The sequence below is a fragment of the Carassius gibelio genome, chromosome B3 (genome assembly GCF_023724105.1).
Source record: "Carassius gibelio isolate Cgi1373 ecotype wild population from Czech Republic chromosome B3, carGib1.2-hapl.c, whole genome shotgun sequence".
Lineage (NCBI taxonomy): Eukaryota > Metazoa > Chordata > Actinopteri > Cypriniformes > Cyprinidae > Carassius > Carassius gibelio.
This window is the reverse complement of record NC_068398.1, coordinates 9,146,562-9,162,391: the sequence shown is the minus strand read 5'-3', so window position 1 is coordinate 9,162,391 and position 15,830 is coordinate 9,146,562. Positions and strand designations below refer to the sequence as shown.

Here is a 15,830-nt window from a genome sequence, read left to right as displayed (position 1 = left end):
GGTCCTATAGTTACCACCTCTGTTTTGTTTTTGTTTTTTGTTTTCAGAATTTAGCAGTAAGAATTACTTGTCATTTTTTATATCGACTATGCATTCCATTAGTTTTTCAAATTGGTGTGTTTCACCGGGCCGCAAAGAAATATAGAGCTGAGTATCATCAGCATAACAGTGAAAGCTAACACCATGTTTCCTGATGATATCTCCCAAGGGTAACATATAAAGCGTGAAGAGTAGCGGCCCTATTACTGAGCCTTGAGGTACTCCATACTGCACTTATGTCCAAAAAGTAGCATGATAGTTTTGTTTAAAATGAATTTATACTCCTTTATATCAAGTTTGTCAAAACACTATGTCACTGAGCTTTGGGTGGTCTTCACACAATGTGCTTCCAGTTTGATGATTCCTCCACCCTCATTGTTGAATGCACATTTGAGAGGTTATGTGATTTTGATCACATGACACCACAGCTTTGGTAACCCAGAGTTTCACTGCCATTCATGTATTTATGGGGGAGATACAAACACAAATCCTTCAGTGTCCCACATTAGGCAGTGTCCCACTTTAGGGCAATTCACCCTATGTCAGTTTATTTTATTTAGCTGTACTCACTTACATAAGTGAACTAGTGCCCTGGACCCACTGGTGTCTGAATAATTTTTGGTTTGACTGTGGATTAATTCTTGTTAAAACTTAAAAGTAATTCAGTGAAGAGCCTTGAGTGGTTTTCTTGCTTTCATCTGGATTAACATTAAGGACACCGATAGACATCCGATTTCTTTCTCCACTGTTTACTTTCACTTTAGACATAACGAGAGTTTTTTCGAAGATACTCTCCAATACGGGTATTTTGACATACTTTTGGATGTATTTGTCATTATAAGAGCAAGAAGAGGTGAGAAGAGGAACACAGTTTAGGTGTTCAAGCACTTCTGCGTGCGCTTTGTGCGCACATTGCTGAAGTTGGCTCTTTCAGGTCTTTTTCTGTTTGCTTGTTTAAACTGCGAATTGTCTTTGTTCATTCAGGTGAGGGAAAGCTTGGTTTGGTGTTGCTGTCCGTTAACGAGGCTCTCTGCGTGCGCACCGAATGTGGCGCGCAAGTACTTTGTTGAGTTATTGTGTCTCGTGTTTGAAGGTTTTAAACTCTGTTGAAAGTTTGAATGGGCAAGGCTTAAAAACACGTGTAAATGATAAGATTTCGTGACGATGAAGTCTGTTATCTGTACCGCCCCCCATCTGTGGGCCCTTATAATCTTCACCACCTTTCACCCCACTAGCAATGGCCCTCCATATATATATATATATATATATATATATATATATATTAACTGACTCGTCATGCGGAGCTTTGGTGGATTTCGGCTTGTCCCGTATTCCTCGCTTGAGAAGCGTTCAGCTTTTCCGCCAACAAATTCCACCATGTAAATAGCGATCCGCATGGCGTGAGCGCATCTTGCTCTTAAAGGGAGTGGGAGATGACACTCTGATTGGTGTATTGAATGCTATGCCCATTACTTATTAAGAGAATGGGGACAACCCATTGCAACAATGCGCCCTGGCGCACGGACCGTTTTTCCGTCGTCAAAATAGCAAAAGTGGATTTGGACACACCCTGAGTGCACCTGCGCCGTGCGTTTTGTACTTTGCGTTTAGATCGTTAAAATAGGGCCCTTAATCTACTGAAACTGCAAATAAAACAATCAATTCACTGAAAGTCTCTGATGGAGGGTACAGGTGCAGAGCACAAAGAGGAGTACTTTGCACAAATTACAGTGAACCAGTAACAGTGACAATATACAGCAAGAATTTTCATCAAATAATGAACTGCCCTGAGAACACAATGAAAGTGATTCACAAGACATTGAATCATTGATTATAACAGCTTTAGATAACAACACTTCAGTCGAACCTGATTTAGCATGTGTTTTAAAATCAAGTAACCGATGATACAATAAAAACAGCACATTATATTCATTGTGAATTGTTGTCATTGTAATAATAATAATGTGTTTTATTTTATTTATATAGTGCCTTTTAAACACCCAAGAAGACTTTACATAAGATTTATAACAAATAAACAGCCAAACAGCAGACAGTCTAGCATTGTCTCATATGCTATTTAACATGCCTTTTAGCAAGGAGAGTGCCAGGATTACTGAATTCAGAAGTCAGCTTTGATAAAAACATCAACAGACTCAAGTAAAAGTCTCCATTTGATCTTGAAGTAACCTAATTTCTGTCTAGAAGAAATATGTGAGATGTTATAAAGATCTCACTTTAGATTTTTCTTACCTCTGGGAAACTAATGCTCATAAAAAAAAATATTGGATGAATTGTTGATTTTTACAACCATAACCAAATAAACCTTAACAAAGTAGTTATGATGTAAATCAGCAACACATTTACCCAGTGGCAAGATTCATTTCATTGTAGGCAGCTACAGTACATTGATAATAAGAGGAGTTTTTTTGTGCTAGTCTGTAGTCAGTGATAACATGATGAGAAATTATTATTATTTTTTTTTTTTTTTTTGCCTTTTGTTAGGCTATGTCGCTGTATAACTGTGGGAATGAAACAAAATAATTAAATAATAAGTAACTTGCAACTTGTTTTTATTAAACTGATCACGTTAAATATAAATTCAGTTGTATTAATATGTTTAATAACATGACAACCATATCTGGTACATGCCTAAAAAGACATGTTTTTGTTTTGTGTAGAATAGATTACACTAACAGTTGGTTCCAAGTCTATGTTGAATTATCTGAAGTCCTGTGAATAAGCAGCCATATGCACTGCAAAAAACGTTTTTTGTGTCCACTAACATTTTTTTTTTCTTTTTTTTTTTAGTTGGTATTATATTATGTGAACAGGCAATTGAAGTATTTGAAAATTCAGTTTCTTTCTTTCTTTCTTTCTTTCTTTTTCAAGGTAAACTGTGTTTTATTTATTATTATTATTGTTGTTGTTATAATTTTTTATATATGTGTCTAGAGACATCTTCATTTAAAACAACAACAAAACCTGTCACTGTGTATAACCTCAGCTGAAATCCTTCAGGTGACCCTGTATTTACAGAAATAAACTTCATCCACCTTTCCTGACGTAAAAATGGGCGCAGCCATTTGTAAATTCTATGGGTCTAGCTTCCGGTCTCATTTTTACCTGGACAAAACAGTTTGTTTTGCTGTTTGATATTGACAATTGATGTGTCCTATCATATTATTTTAATCTGTTATCTTAATTATGGACACACTGGTTTGTACTGCAAACAGTTTTACAATTTACTGCATGTTGTTATTCTCTTCGTTATTTAAGTCTCAACCAATAGGCTCCCGCATTGAGGAAAATGGGGGATAAGCCTTATTGATTCTTTGTTTGGTGAGAGCACCACCTATTGGCCAGAAATTACGCCAGTTTTTCCAATGTTCGGCCTCTTTGCCATTTTGAATTTTAGTAGAAAATTCTGCGCTTGCACAACACTTCAGTAAATGGTTTGTCTCTTTGATTTCTGTTATAGCTGGGGCTTGTTTGGCTCTGGGCTATTAAACTAAAAGTTGTGAATTTAAACCCTTCCTTGGGTGCTCTCTGCTCTTTGTTGTCTTTTAAACCTTTGTGCTGAATGTTGACGCTGTAATTGCTGATTACAGCTGTATTTCATTTACTGTGAAATCAAGAAGCTCTATCAGTAAGACAATATCTTCAAATTTTTGCTACAAGTTTGATTGCAACATAATTATTGCTGTATCTCAATTTGACAGTCACCACTGACAAGCTACTTCTAAATATATTGTAGAAACCAAATTTTCAGTAAAGCTGTTTTGAAACGATTTTTATCGTGAAAAGTGCTATTTAAATAAACTTAAATTGAATTCTATAGTAAAGGTTTCACATCTCTCATTGACTTCATATGTCCAGATATTCCCAAACCAACTCTGACTGTTGAGCCACAGAGTTCACTGTTCACTGGAGACTCAGTTACTCTGAGATGTGAGGTGAATCAGTCATGGGATGGATGGGAGTTTATCCGGAGTAGAGACTCAAACACTGAATCTACTGAAGCTGCAAATAAAACAATCAATTCAGTGACAGTCTCTGATGGAGGAGAGTACAGGTGCAGAGCACACAGAGGAAGACTTTACACAAATTACAGTGAACCAGTAACAGTGACAATAAACGGTAAGTATTTTAATCAAATAATGATCTGCTCAGAGAACACAATGAAAATAATTCACAAGACACTGAATCTGTGATTATAACAGCTTTAGAGAACAACACTTCAGTCTAACTTGATCTAGCATGTGTTTTACAATCAAGTATTGTTGTTGTTGTACAGAAAGACCAAAAGCCAAAGTGAGCATTAAACCTGATCAACATGTATTCAGAGGAGAGACAGTCACTCTCAGATGTGACATTGATGGTGAAGGAGTCTCTAGCTGGAAGTACAGCTGGTATAAAGACGGTTCAGACAGTGTTTTCAGGGAACTACAGGATCACACATTCAGTTATGTTACTGAGTCTGACGCAGGTAAATACTCCTGTTATGGAGCAGAGAGAGGAGGATCACGAACATCACACTTCAGTGATGAAGTTACACTGACAGTATCAGGTGAGTTTGATCAACGCTTCATAAACGCACACAAGTTTAACATGTTATCAATGAGTGATTTCTGTATTTCAGATAGACCCAGACCAGTTTTAAGTGTTTCTCCCCAGAAGTGGTTGACTGAAGGAGATCCAGTGACTCTGATCTGTGAGGTTAAAGACTCCTCTACAGGTTGGACATTCAGCTGGTTCACTCGAACTGCTTCATCAGGTAAGACATAGTGTGCTTCATGTGATAACAGGGCCGTGCACAGACCTTTTGAGGGGCATGTGCTGAAACTGAAAAAGGGCACCCCCCCCCCCCCTTTTTATATCAAGATTATTTAGTAAGCCTGCATAAAAGGAAGAAATGGTCACATCTTCATGACAAATTCAGTAACACAAAATAATAGTCTCAAAAGCTTTAGATTTATTCACGATTAATAACGACCATAATAATAATATTAGATAATTAGATAATATAGATAAACAGGGTTTTAAGGGCTTCTTTAAACCTAATACAACAGCAACCTTCTGTGAGCCATGTATCTGGCAAAAATGTTATACTGTGGTGGACCAGGGATGTTGGTCTCTTGAAGGTCTCTTATTCACTACACTTTCCCTAAAATAAGCCAGCAATGAAAAAATACATAAAAATAGTGTGAAAAGTACAGTTGCAGTGAAAAGCATTTCTGAAGGATCACGTGACACTGAAGAGTACTGAACTGGAGTAATGATGCTGAAAATTCAGCTTTGATCACAAAAATAAATTACATTTTAAAATATTCAAATAGAAAACAGTTATTTAAAATTGTAAAAATATTACACAATATTACTGATTTTGCTGTATTTTGGATCAAATAAATGAAGCCTTGGAATGAATCATGAATTACATTCTGCATGATAAAATATAAAGATTTCAGTGATCTGTAATTTTTTTTTTTTTTTTTTTTTGTTACTACTAAATTACTGTAGTAAAACAATGTTTTACAACATTTTATACATGTGAGGACGAGCGGAGAGTATACCATAACATGATTAGCCTAAATGTTAATAAATTAAGTGTATCAGCAATCATAAATCAAAAAAGAAATTTATTATCAGGTGACGAGGATCACTCGTCGCTTTGTGTAAGTTCCAGTACGAAACAGCGCGGGGGGCGCACCTGTTATGATTTTCCGATGGTAAAAACAAATTATATGTTGTTGTATTACTTATCAATTTATCGTTTTTGACCAGCGAATGTGTGCAAATGTTTTTTTTTTTCTGTCCGTCATTAAAACGGCGACGGCGCCTGACGCTGCCGGGATCACATTACATTTTCTTCTAGGTTACAAATTAGTTTTTGTAGCTATATAGACGGAGCGCTCAGTTTTTCCTGTGGTAAAATGCATTTGGCCAAAATAGCATTTTATTAAAGATGAAATGCAACTGTATGCACAGGCTATTTAAGTGTTGGCTATGACTAGATGGCAAATGCTAGCCCTGTCTCTCAGGCGACGTCCCACATGTCTCAGTGAGTCAGTCAGACATCAAATAAATAAAATATGAGCCTTTATAGACATATTGTTTAGTAGTACTTATTCAAACAACAAGATATTTATTTACCCTTCGCAAAACTTTGTTCAGCTCAGCTGTTGTCTACTGTGCGGCTGCTGTGGAACTTCAGTTGATTCAATGAATATAGAGGGGGCGGAGTTATCAGCTTACTGACAGCTTGAGGATCGAATAAGATTTACACAAGCTCGTTTTAAGAACTTTCATTTGCTAAATATTTGTAAAACAGACAGACAGACGTAAAGGGTGACCAATAGCATTGATAAAAAAAAAAAAAACACCACCAAAAAAAGGGCACTTCGGAGTGTAAGGGCAAAAAGGGCATGTGCTCTGCACAGGTTGAGCCCTACCTGTGCACGTGCCTGTGTGATAATATCTGAATGAACTGGTTTCATCACAAAAATTATAGAGATTAAAAATCAAACGCATAAACTAGTCTTAATAATACTGATTCTACAGATAAAGGTCATTTAAAAGTCTCATGTAAATATAACTCATCATTTCTTGAGGTAACTCTACACTTCACTTCATACAGATTACAGAAATCGTTATCAGCTTCTCTCAGACAGCAGCAGAGGAGCTGGAGGAAACTACACGGTCAGTTCTGCTGCTCTAAAACACACAGGAGTTTATGTGTGCAGTGCAGAGAGAGAAAAACCAGTCTATGGCACACACTACAGCAACGAACAACTACTATGGGTCACTGGTGAGTTCAGTCTGAATCTCTGAATGAAATGAGACTCTCCTGAAATTTTACTTTATCTTTTATGTGCTTGATTTGTTATGAAATTTTATTCTGTCGTAATACAAGGTTACTACAGAATTGTGTCAATGGAGAAAGATGCTTTTTCTTCTAGCAGAGATTAAAACAACGGTGGAGGCAGGGGTCATCAGCAACTCAGGGTGGCACAGACATTTTCATTATTTCAGTGTAATAATGAGTTTAACAATAATGTAATCGACTGTTTTATTGCCCATAACACAACTGAATACAATTAATTTGTACTTAATTAGAATTGAGATAATGGTGGATTAAATATAATAAAAAATTTAATAATAATGGTTTCTCTGAAGGTTTTTTCCTCCAGAACTAACAATTCGTGAAGTTGTCTCAGTTGTTTTTGGTTTGCTTGCTGATGGCATAATTACAAAAAATTTTACAAATATGTTATTTTGTTTTGAAACAGTGTAGAGAGTGTTAAATCAATAAAACAGTTTTGACTTGATTTCCAGACTGTAATTGTCTTCTCAGGTGTTTCTCCTCCAGTCTCTCTGATCATCAGTCCCAACAGAACTCAACACTTCACATCTGTCTCTCTCTCTCTGAGCTGTGAGGACCAGAGTAACTCTGATAGATGGAGAGTGAGAAGATACACAGACGAATGGGGTCTGGAAGATTGTTTACTATCACGCTGGGGATTACAAAAAGGATCTACGTGTAAAATCATGTCCACTGACCCATCATACACTGGAGTGTACTGGTGTCAGTCTGAATCTGGAGATAGCTATCAGCCTGTTAATATCACTGTACACTGTGAGTCTGTTTCTGTATTTTTTTTTTTTTTTTCATTTCTCATTTTTTAATTAGCATTATTTTAATTTACAACTGTAATCTGTATTAATATTATTGTTATTGATATTATGATGACGATGATTTTTATTATTATTATAATTATTATTAAATATGTGTTATCATATAGTTGCTATATACTATCAGCACACATTTCATCTGTTTGTGTAGTTGGTGTGATTCTGGAGAGTCCTGTTCATCCTGTGACTGAAGGAGATTCTCTGACTCTACGCTGTTTATATCAACACTCAACTCCACCAATCCTCAGAGCTGATTTCTATAAAGATGGATCACTCCTCCAGAGTCAAACTCCAGAGATGATCATCTCTACTGTCTCAAAGTCACATGAGGGTTTCTACTACTGCAAACACCCCGAGAGAAGAGAGTCACCCAAGAGCTGGATCTCAGTCAGAGGTGAGACTGTACATCAATAAACACTGCTGAAATATTTCTGTATCATTTACAGCAATATTCTAAATGTAAAATCTATGTATCTCAGCTTCCTCCACAACATCAGAATCTGATGGTCTCAATACCATGATAATTGGAGTGACTGCAGGACTGATTTTGACATTTCTGATCATCGTCTTCTTGGTCCTCTTGTGGCGCTACAGAAACAACAAAGGTTCATCTTCTGACATATTACAATTTAATTACACATTTTAATACGTTAAGGGGGAGCTAGGACAGACAACAACACAACTCTTATGTAAATTAACATGATTTTACTATGAATCCAAAGACAATGGTTACTATTGTTAAACTATGGTAACCACAAATAAAAGAAAATAAATATTTATAAATCAGTTCATTTAAAAATAAATACAAATGGTAATGGTAATGGTAATAATAATAATAATAATAATAATAATAATAATAATAATAATAATAATAATAATAGGGTGAATACTGGTAAAGTGGGACAATGGGTAAAGTGGGACAGTTAAGCTTAATAATTTATATCTTTACATGTTTCTTTTACTAAAAATCAACACTGAGCTCATCGGTAGCAAGTATGTGATTAAAAAAAAAAAAAATTCTGTGGCTATGACATCGCTTCCGGGGTGTGGCACATCATATTTAACAACCTTGCAGTGAACTGTGATGGTAAGTAAAATGACAGCATTCGGAGATAAATAATGTTAAGGTTATAAAAATAAAACAACTCATGGATCATTTGTAATTGTTACATATTTTGTTATAGGATGTAATGGTGAATCAGAATTTTTAAAAATCACATTCATATTAATCTTCTTGGGGGTTTTTTATGCGATTTTGACACTGTCCCAGTTTGCCAATAGCATATTGTTCAATTAGGACAGGGTATTACTGGCAAACTGGGACAGCCATTCAAGTCATTCTAATGGAGGAATAGAGTTACCTTTTTATATGTCCCTCATACATTTAGTTAGTTAGCTAGATATTTCAAGAAAGACTGACTTAAACTACACCAGCTCTCACGCATTCACCGTGAGACACACGCAATTAACACTTTTCACACGCTCTCACGCCACACATCCATTTTCTCACGCAGAGAAAAATCACGAAGCAAAGAGGACACGGAGACCGACAGACTAGACAGAGCGGGTTACTTAAGATATATACAAAATTTCAGCTCTCTCTGTTAATGAAGGTTATTATAATTTTTTTTTAAAATATGTATGAAATAAATTTAACCCAATATAAAATGTTGTGGGCAGGTGAGGGAGGGGGTGGGTTGAATTTGCTGTACCTGCACCCCTTCTTTAAAAAAGTGATGTTTATATTATTGTTGTTATTGTTTATATTGTTGTTTATATTGTTATTGTGTATTTAATTTATAAGGCCTACACTTGAATAACAACTGAATGTGTTTTAAGTGTCCCAGTTTGCCAATAAAGGTGTCCCAGTTTGACAGTAGCGCCTTGAAAAATGTGGTTTGGGGTCATTGTGTGTTTGAGGAAGAGTCATCCATCCTGTGTTTAATTTTTCTTTCTTTTTTATTGTCTATAGATTAGTAGAGCTCCTATGCTATTTATAATAGTATCATATGAGTGGCTAAGACATTTGGATCATAATAAAAAAGTATGCAGAATATAAATTATCAGAAAGTGTCCCACTTTACCAGTATTCACCCTAATAATAATAATAATAATAATAATAATAATAATAAAACATTATTACTGTACTTTTACTATAATAAAAGCATGGTTAATTTTATAGTGGGGGTTATAATGATTCATGTTCAGTATTAGGATTTTTCTATAAATATATTGTAATGATGTACTAATTTTGACATGTAGGCAATTTAAAAAAGTATAGTTTTGTTAAATCTTAAGTATTAAAATCATGAGAGCGAGAGAAATCAGGCCAAAATAAAGAGACTGAAGAGAAAAATGGAAGTGAAGGAGCAGTTCAGGAGAGAACTTTTAATTATTTTGCATGTCCCTAGCCTAAAGATTTAAACCTTTTTTATGTCAGGTCCAAAAAATAAGGTTGTACATGTAGGGTTTCAGAATTTGTTTGTTTGAGTTTTGAGATTTCCCTGTCAGAATTTTATTTTCCCAGCCCCTCGTGGAAATGAATGGCAAAGACATGCAGTTTCCTTTACTACACATAGGCCTACTGAAGCTGGCTAGCAATGTTTTCATTTTTATTGATCATTATTTTTTTAATTTTTTTTTTCAAACCATTGTTTCCTGTAATTATGAAAAGATTTCAAAAACAGTATCAGTAAAGAATTTCTTATAATTTTAAAACTGCATTAAACTTCAAAGTCAATCAATCTCAAAGTAAGACAGTACTAAAGTCTTTGATTTTGTGGTGGATGTGTTCAAATGTGATCATCTCAATTCAAGTGATGAAGGATTGTAAAAGTCTGACAGTATTGAGCACTACTGTAAGGTTAAACCTGCATGGTGTAAATGTTTGAAAAAAATTATAAACAGTTGAAAATAAACATTCATTAGAAATTTAGAAAAGTAATCAAAAAGTAATCAAAAGTAATCAGTTCCCAACAATGCTAAACTCTGTCACTCTCAAACATGTATGCATGAAGGAGATTAAACGTTGATTTTAAAACTTACATAATCCTTGTGTGTTCAGGTGTAAGATCTCAGTCTCTGTCTAAAGTCAGTGAACAGCAGAACAGCAGTCAGACATCAGAACAGAACCAGAGTCAAGCGGGATACAACACACTGCTGTCTGGTCAGTCTTTACCTGTTAACCATAAATAAACACAAGCTGTGATTGAAGACACTTAGAAATAACTTTCAACTAACAAGACAGATCTGACTAAATCATTTATAAAGTGCAATATGATATTTGTGTGACTGACATTTATATTTCAATACGATGTAATTTGATTTTATTTCATTTTAAGTAATGGATAACAAAACATATGATATGTAATTTAGAGTGTTAATAGCACAATAGATTTTTAGCTGAATGCTTTATTAACTGTTTTCTGTGGGGTTAAATAAGACAAAATGTTCATTATTATTGCAAATTAATCCATGCATCAATTTATTACAGGAACTGCTCATATTTATGACTCTGTTGATGCAACAATTAATAAAGACTTCAGCACAGGTAATTAATAATGTTACATAAAGTACTTCTGTCATGTCGATCATTTACTAAGGCAGTAGTTATTTTCTAAATACTCAAATCTACAGGATCTTTGTTTTTGTTTTTTATTTCACTGTCATTAAAAACAAATGTCTTATTCCTTTGTTGGTGTTGTTGTTGTTGTTCACTGTAGATAGTGTTAGTGGACCTACTGACGTCACCTACGCTGAGATTGAACACGAATCTTCAGGGAAACAGAAGAAAAATAAAGAAAACAAAGGTAAACTGATACAATGGTTTAATGATCATGACAGCAGTGTAGCAGAGCTAAAGACCTCTGGGGTAAAAAGCTCCTTTGATTTTAATTTCTCTCACATCAGTAAACCATCACAAACACTACAGTATTTCTCTGAACACCTGTTTGTGTCTGTTCACTGTGAAATCCACCTGATCCATAAAGGTCATTGCAATATGTTGATTTCAAGGTAAATTGGTAAATAATTAATTATGTTATTCTCTCTGTAGAAGCTGTTGAGATATTATAATCATATTGTATTTCATATCACTGTTGAGCACACAGTAAGCAATAGTGATATTAATGTAACTATTTCATCTTTTAGAGAAAACCAGTGAAGTTTCTGACACTGTTTACTCTAAACTGAACCTGGGGACCCATCAAGGTGAGTGTTAAAGTAAAAACATCAGTCACAATTCACAAGGAGCCACTGAAAACTGCATCTACAAGCATCATTGACAATCTAAGAATAAAATGAAATGAGCAAAAATGAAAGTTGTTGATTTTTAAATTAATTTCTATATTCTCAGGTGCTGGATCTAGTGATGTGACGTATGCTCAGGTTAAATAAATGCCCAGATGAGAAATTTTCAATCCCAGGACGCTGATGAGTTTAGGTGGAGAAGATCTGGAGAATGAGCAGATCATCCGTGCTTTATCATCTTTGTGATACTGAGAAATTGATGGCAATATGTGTATTAAATATTAGTGATGCAATCCTTCATGTGCTTCAATAGCTATGCATGTTAATATTTAAAAGCAATGAGCTGATTATACACTGGATAAAAACAGCAAAGGTAGATGATGTTTCAGTGCTGCACAGAGTTTATTTTATTAGTTGATACCAGCAGCAGCAGCTCATCATTAGACTGAAAGAGAGACATAATATTCAGCTCAAGGCCTTTTTCTTGAATGTTGATTGACCAAATTTCCTTTTTTCTTTGTCTTCTTAATTTAAAATGTATTTGGAGCATTGTAGTAGACAACCTAGAAATAACAGGCCATTTTTAAATCATGACTTGCTGGTCTGCATGAATTGCATTAATAACCACACGCGTGTGTTCTATTTTTCCCCTAGATGTCGGTTTCCTTTGAATTGTTTATTTGGTTTGATAATAAACTGCTTTATTGTTAAATAATTTGTTGTCTGCCTCTTTTATGTTGCGGTCTACGAGCCAGCCTTAACATAAAAATGGGGCCTCATTCAAGATTTTTTTTAGCTTTTTCTGAGGGAGTATTTTTATTGTCTCTTAAGGATTTCTGTAAGAGTCAGTTTTCACTCCGGTTAGAGTGTTTTCAGCTGGGCTGTGTGTGAGCGGTCCTTCCATCGGCTCACTGTTTGTTGTTTTGTTGATTTTGTTTTGTATTTTATTTGGAGTTTTCTGAAGGAAATCCTGGGTGGGGGTACGCTTTTCTCGCGCAGCTGAACTCATTTGGAGTACGGTTGTTATGAGGTTCAGCGTTTCAAGTCACCTCGAGCCCGGCAGTCCTTTGTAGACTAGCTAGGATATAGTTTCAACAGGCAGGTTTATCGGAGATGTAAAGCTTTATATTTCTCCCTGATTTGTTTAAAGGGGGGGGTGAAATGCTCGTTTTCACTCAATATCCTGTTAATCTTGAGTACCTATAGAGTAGTACTGCATCCTTCATAACTCCAAAAAGTCTTTAGTTTTATTATATTCATAAGAGAAAGATAGTCTGTAACGATTTTTCCCGGAAAAACACGACCGGCTGGAGGCGTGACGTGTGGGCGGAGCTAAAGAATCACGAGCGCGAGTAGGCTTTTGCGTTGAGAGCATTTGGAAGCGTTTGCGTTTGTGACATTACCGTGAGGGAAAAAAACATCCAAAACAAACCATGGCTAACAGTCAGATTCAGCGTATATTTATGATCCAGAATCAGATCCAGAGGCTGAAATTTAACAAGACCAGCAGCAGCAATGACGTCTTTATGTGGTATGTACTGAAACTGTATATATTTGCTTAGCGGTTTTGGAAAATGAAAGTTCCACTTTATGTCGTCTTTTTTTTTTTTTTTTTTTTTTTGTGGAAAGTGCAGTTTGATGACAACATCGCATGTTGTTTACTTGATGTGCTTACGCGCTAATAGCTAAGTTAACAACACAGAGATATTTGAAGCAGTTTTACTCACCGCATGCGGTTCCAACACACGATCGTGACCCTTTTTCGTTGGGACTGCATTATCCTTAAGAAATAAACGATGTGCAAATCCGGCGTCAAACTGGGCCTTGTTTGTAAAACAAGCATCTTCGAAATGCAGGGAACAAACAAAAACACTTGCACAACTCCGTTGATGCTCTGTAAAAATAAACTCCATCCACTGGTCCCTTAATGCTGTTTTTTTTTTTGGGTAATCTGTGCAGGGTTGTCTTGCCCTGGCAACCAAAAACACACTTATTTTGTGACATTTCGCGACGCTCTCGCTGTGATCAGTGAAGTCTGTTGTGCTCTCAGTGCTCTGCTATACGGGAGCACGCGCTCTTCCGGCAGAGGTGCCTTAGGACCCATATAAGGAAATTCCGCTCCATCTAATGTCACACAGAGCCATACTCGAAAAAAACTTTCCGAAACTTGTGACAAACCGGAAGGAGTATTTTTGGAACAAACGTACAACTTAATTTTTGAAACTTTGTCCATGTTTAGCAGGGGATCCAACTCTTTAACAGTGTAAAAAACTCAGTATGCATGAAATAGCATTTCACCCCCCCCCCCCCTTTTCATCTTATTACAAAGAGCATTTTTTCGCGTGTGGTTTAAGTTGCCAATTTATATAGGAATTAGATGATTGTGTAGAATGGTTAACATATGAAATTTAATTAGTTTACATAACGATCTTCTGTTGGGGACAATAGAGCTGATCGATGAAGCAAATAAATTTGTAACAGCCTAGTAATCTAATGAGTATGATCAATGGTTTACTGAAGTAAATTAGCACTGCAATTGTGCATTTATTGTCCTCCTTATAACACTGAAATTGTTGCAGTGACGTTAAGTGTGATTAATGTCTGTGTGATTAATTTGAATAATAAAAGCAGGATTTATGTCTTGGGCTTATTAATTCACTTGATCTTTATGATGTTTCTAGTGTTATAGTGGATTGAGATAGGTAATAATTGAATAATCATTTGTGCTTAGGCTGTTTTCTGACATTGGTTTTGGAAGTGTTTTATCAGAATTATTTGGTTTTATTGTGGTCAACTTATTAACTAATCTTCATTTTGTATTAAACTAGTTCAAGATGACTTCCATTCAGGGATTGAATGTAAAACTTTCTGAGAAGTTTCTAGATAGGTGCACCAAAGAACAACTTTTAGAAATCGCAGAGAGTCAAGCGATCATTTTGACTAGCAATGATAAGAAGCGCAAGGAGGATTTGTTAAAGGCTGTTAAAAGCCAGTTGATAGCCAAAGGAATTCTGGTAGCAGGAGATGAAGCTAGTTTTGGTGGGGTAGTGCATCCACTTGAGAGAGATTTAATGTCTGTAGAGAAACAAACACAGTTTGAAACTGAGAGAATATCGTTTGAAGGTACTAAAAGATTAGAAGATAGGGAATGGGAAAAACGTCTTCAGTTAAAAAAAATTTAGCTTGAACAGGAGCGTGAGCGTACACAATTTGAGCTGAAAAAGTAAGAGTATGCACGTGAAAGTGAACGTGAATATCGACAGCATGAGATGAGGAAGCTTGAACTTGAACTGGAAGTAAAAAAAAGCTGGAGCTTCAAAAAGGTTGTGCATTTTTCTTTTGACGTTGGTCGAAACATTAAGATGGTTCCCCCATTTTGTGAACGTGATGTGGACAAGTATTTTGCCCATTTTGAAGGAGTTACTTCTTCTCTAAAGTGGCCAAAAGAAGACTGGACTCTGCTTCTGCAGTGTGTTTTGATAGGGAAGGCTCAGGAGGTGTTTTCTTCTCTTTCTGAAGAAGGGAGTGTAGATTTTAAACGGGTCAAAATAGCCATTTTGAGAGCCTATGAGTTAGTACCGGAGGCTTATCGCCAACGATTTCATGATTATAAAAAACCTGAAAGACAAACCTATGTTGAATTTGCTCTGGAAAAAGAGATTACGTTTACAAGGTGGTGTCAGTCTCAGAAAGTAGAAACCTTTAACCAGTTAAGGGAATTAATTATTGTAGAAGAATTTAAAAACTGTGTACCAGGGTCTGTGTCTACTTATTTGAATGAGCAGAAGGCTCTTACATTAGCTGATGCAGCGGTGTTGGCTGATGAATTTGTTCTCACTCACAGAGTTTCTTTT

At 35.7% G+C, this 15,830-nt stretch overlaps 1 protein-coding gene across 23 annotated transcripts in view; it reads left to right on the top strand.

Annotated features, from left to right (window-relative positions):
• LOC127952808 (Fc receptor-like protein 5) overlaps positions 1-12,691 on the top strand; it is a 123,116-nt gene extending 110,425 nt beyond the window's left edge. For 10 of the 23 annotated variants that reach the window (XM_052551603.1, XM_052551606.1, XM_052551601.1 and 7 more), the window contains 7 exons: positions 7,880-8,122; positions 8,208-8,333; positions 10,793-10,894; positions 11,222-11,278; positions 11,451-11,537; positions 11,878-11,937; positions 12,083-12,691. In XM_052551603.1, the coding sequence (XP_052407563.1) occupies positions 7,880-8,122; positions 8,208-8,333; positions 10,793-10,894; positions 11,222-11,278; positions 11,451-11,537; positions 11,878-11,937; positions 12,083-12,123 (716 nt within the window). In that variant the 3' untranslated portion in view covers positions 12,124-12,691. Of the gene's footprint in view, positions 1-3,915; positions 4,177-4,333; positions 4,607-4,678; positions 4,814-6,673; positions 6,845-7,390; positions 7,673-7,879; positions 8,123-8,207; positions 8,334-10,792; positions 10,895-11,221; positions 11,279-11,450; positions 11,538-11,877; positions 11,938-12,082 lie in introns of all 23 variants that reach the window. The other 13 variants (XM_052551604.1, XM_052551610.1, XM_052551602.1 and 10 more) reach the window with 7 other exon arrangements.
• Positions 12,692-15,830: the final 3,139 nt, after the last annotated feature.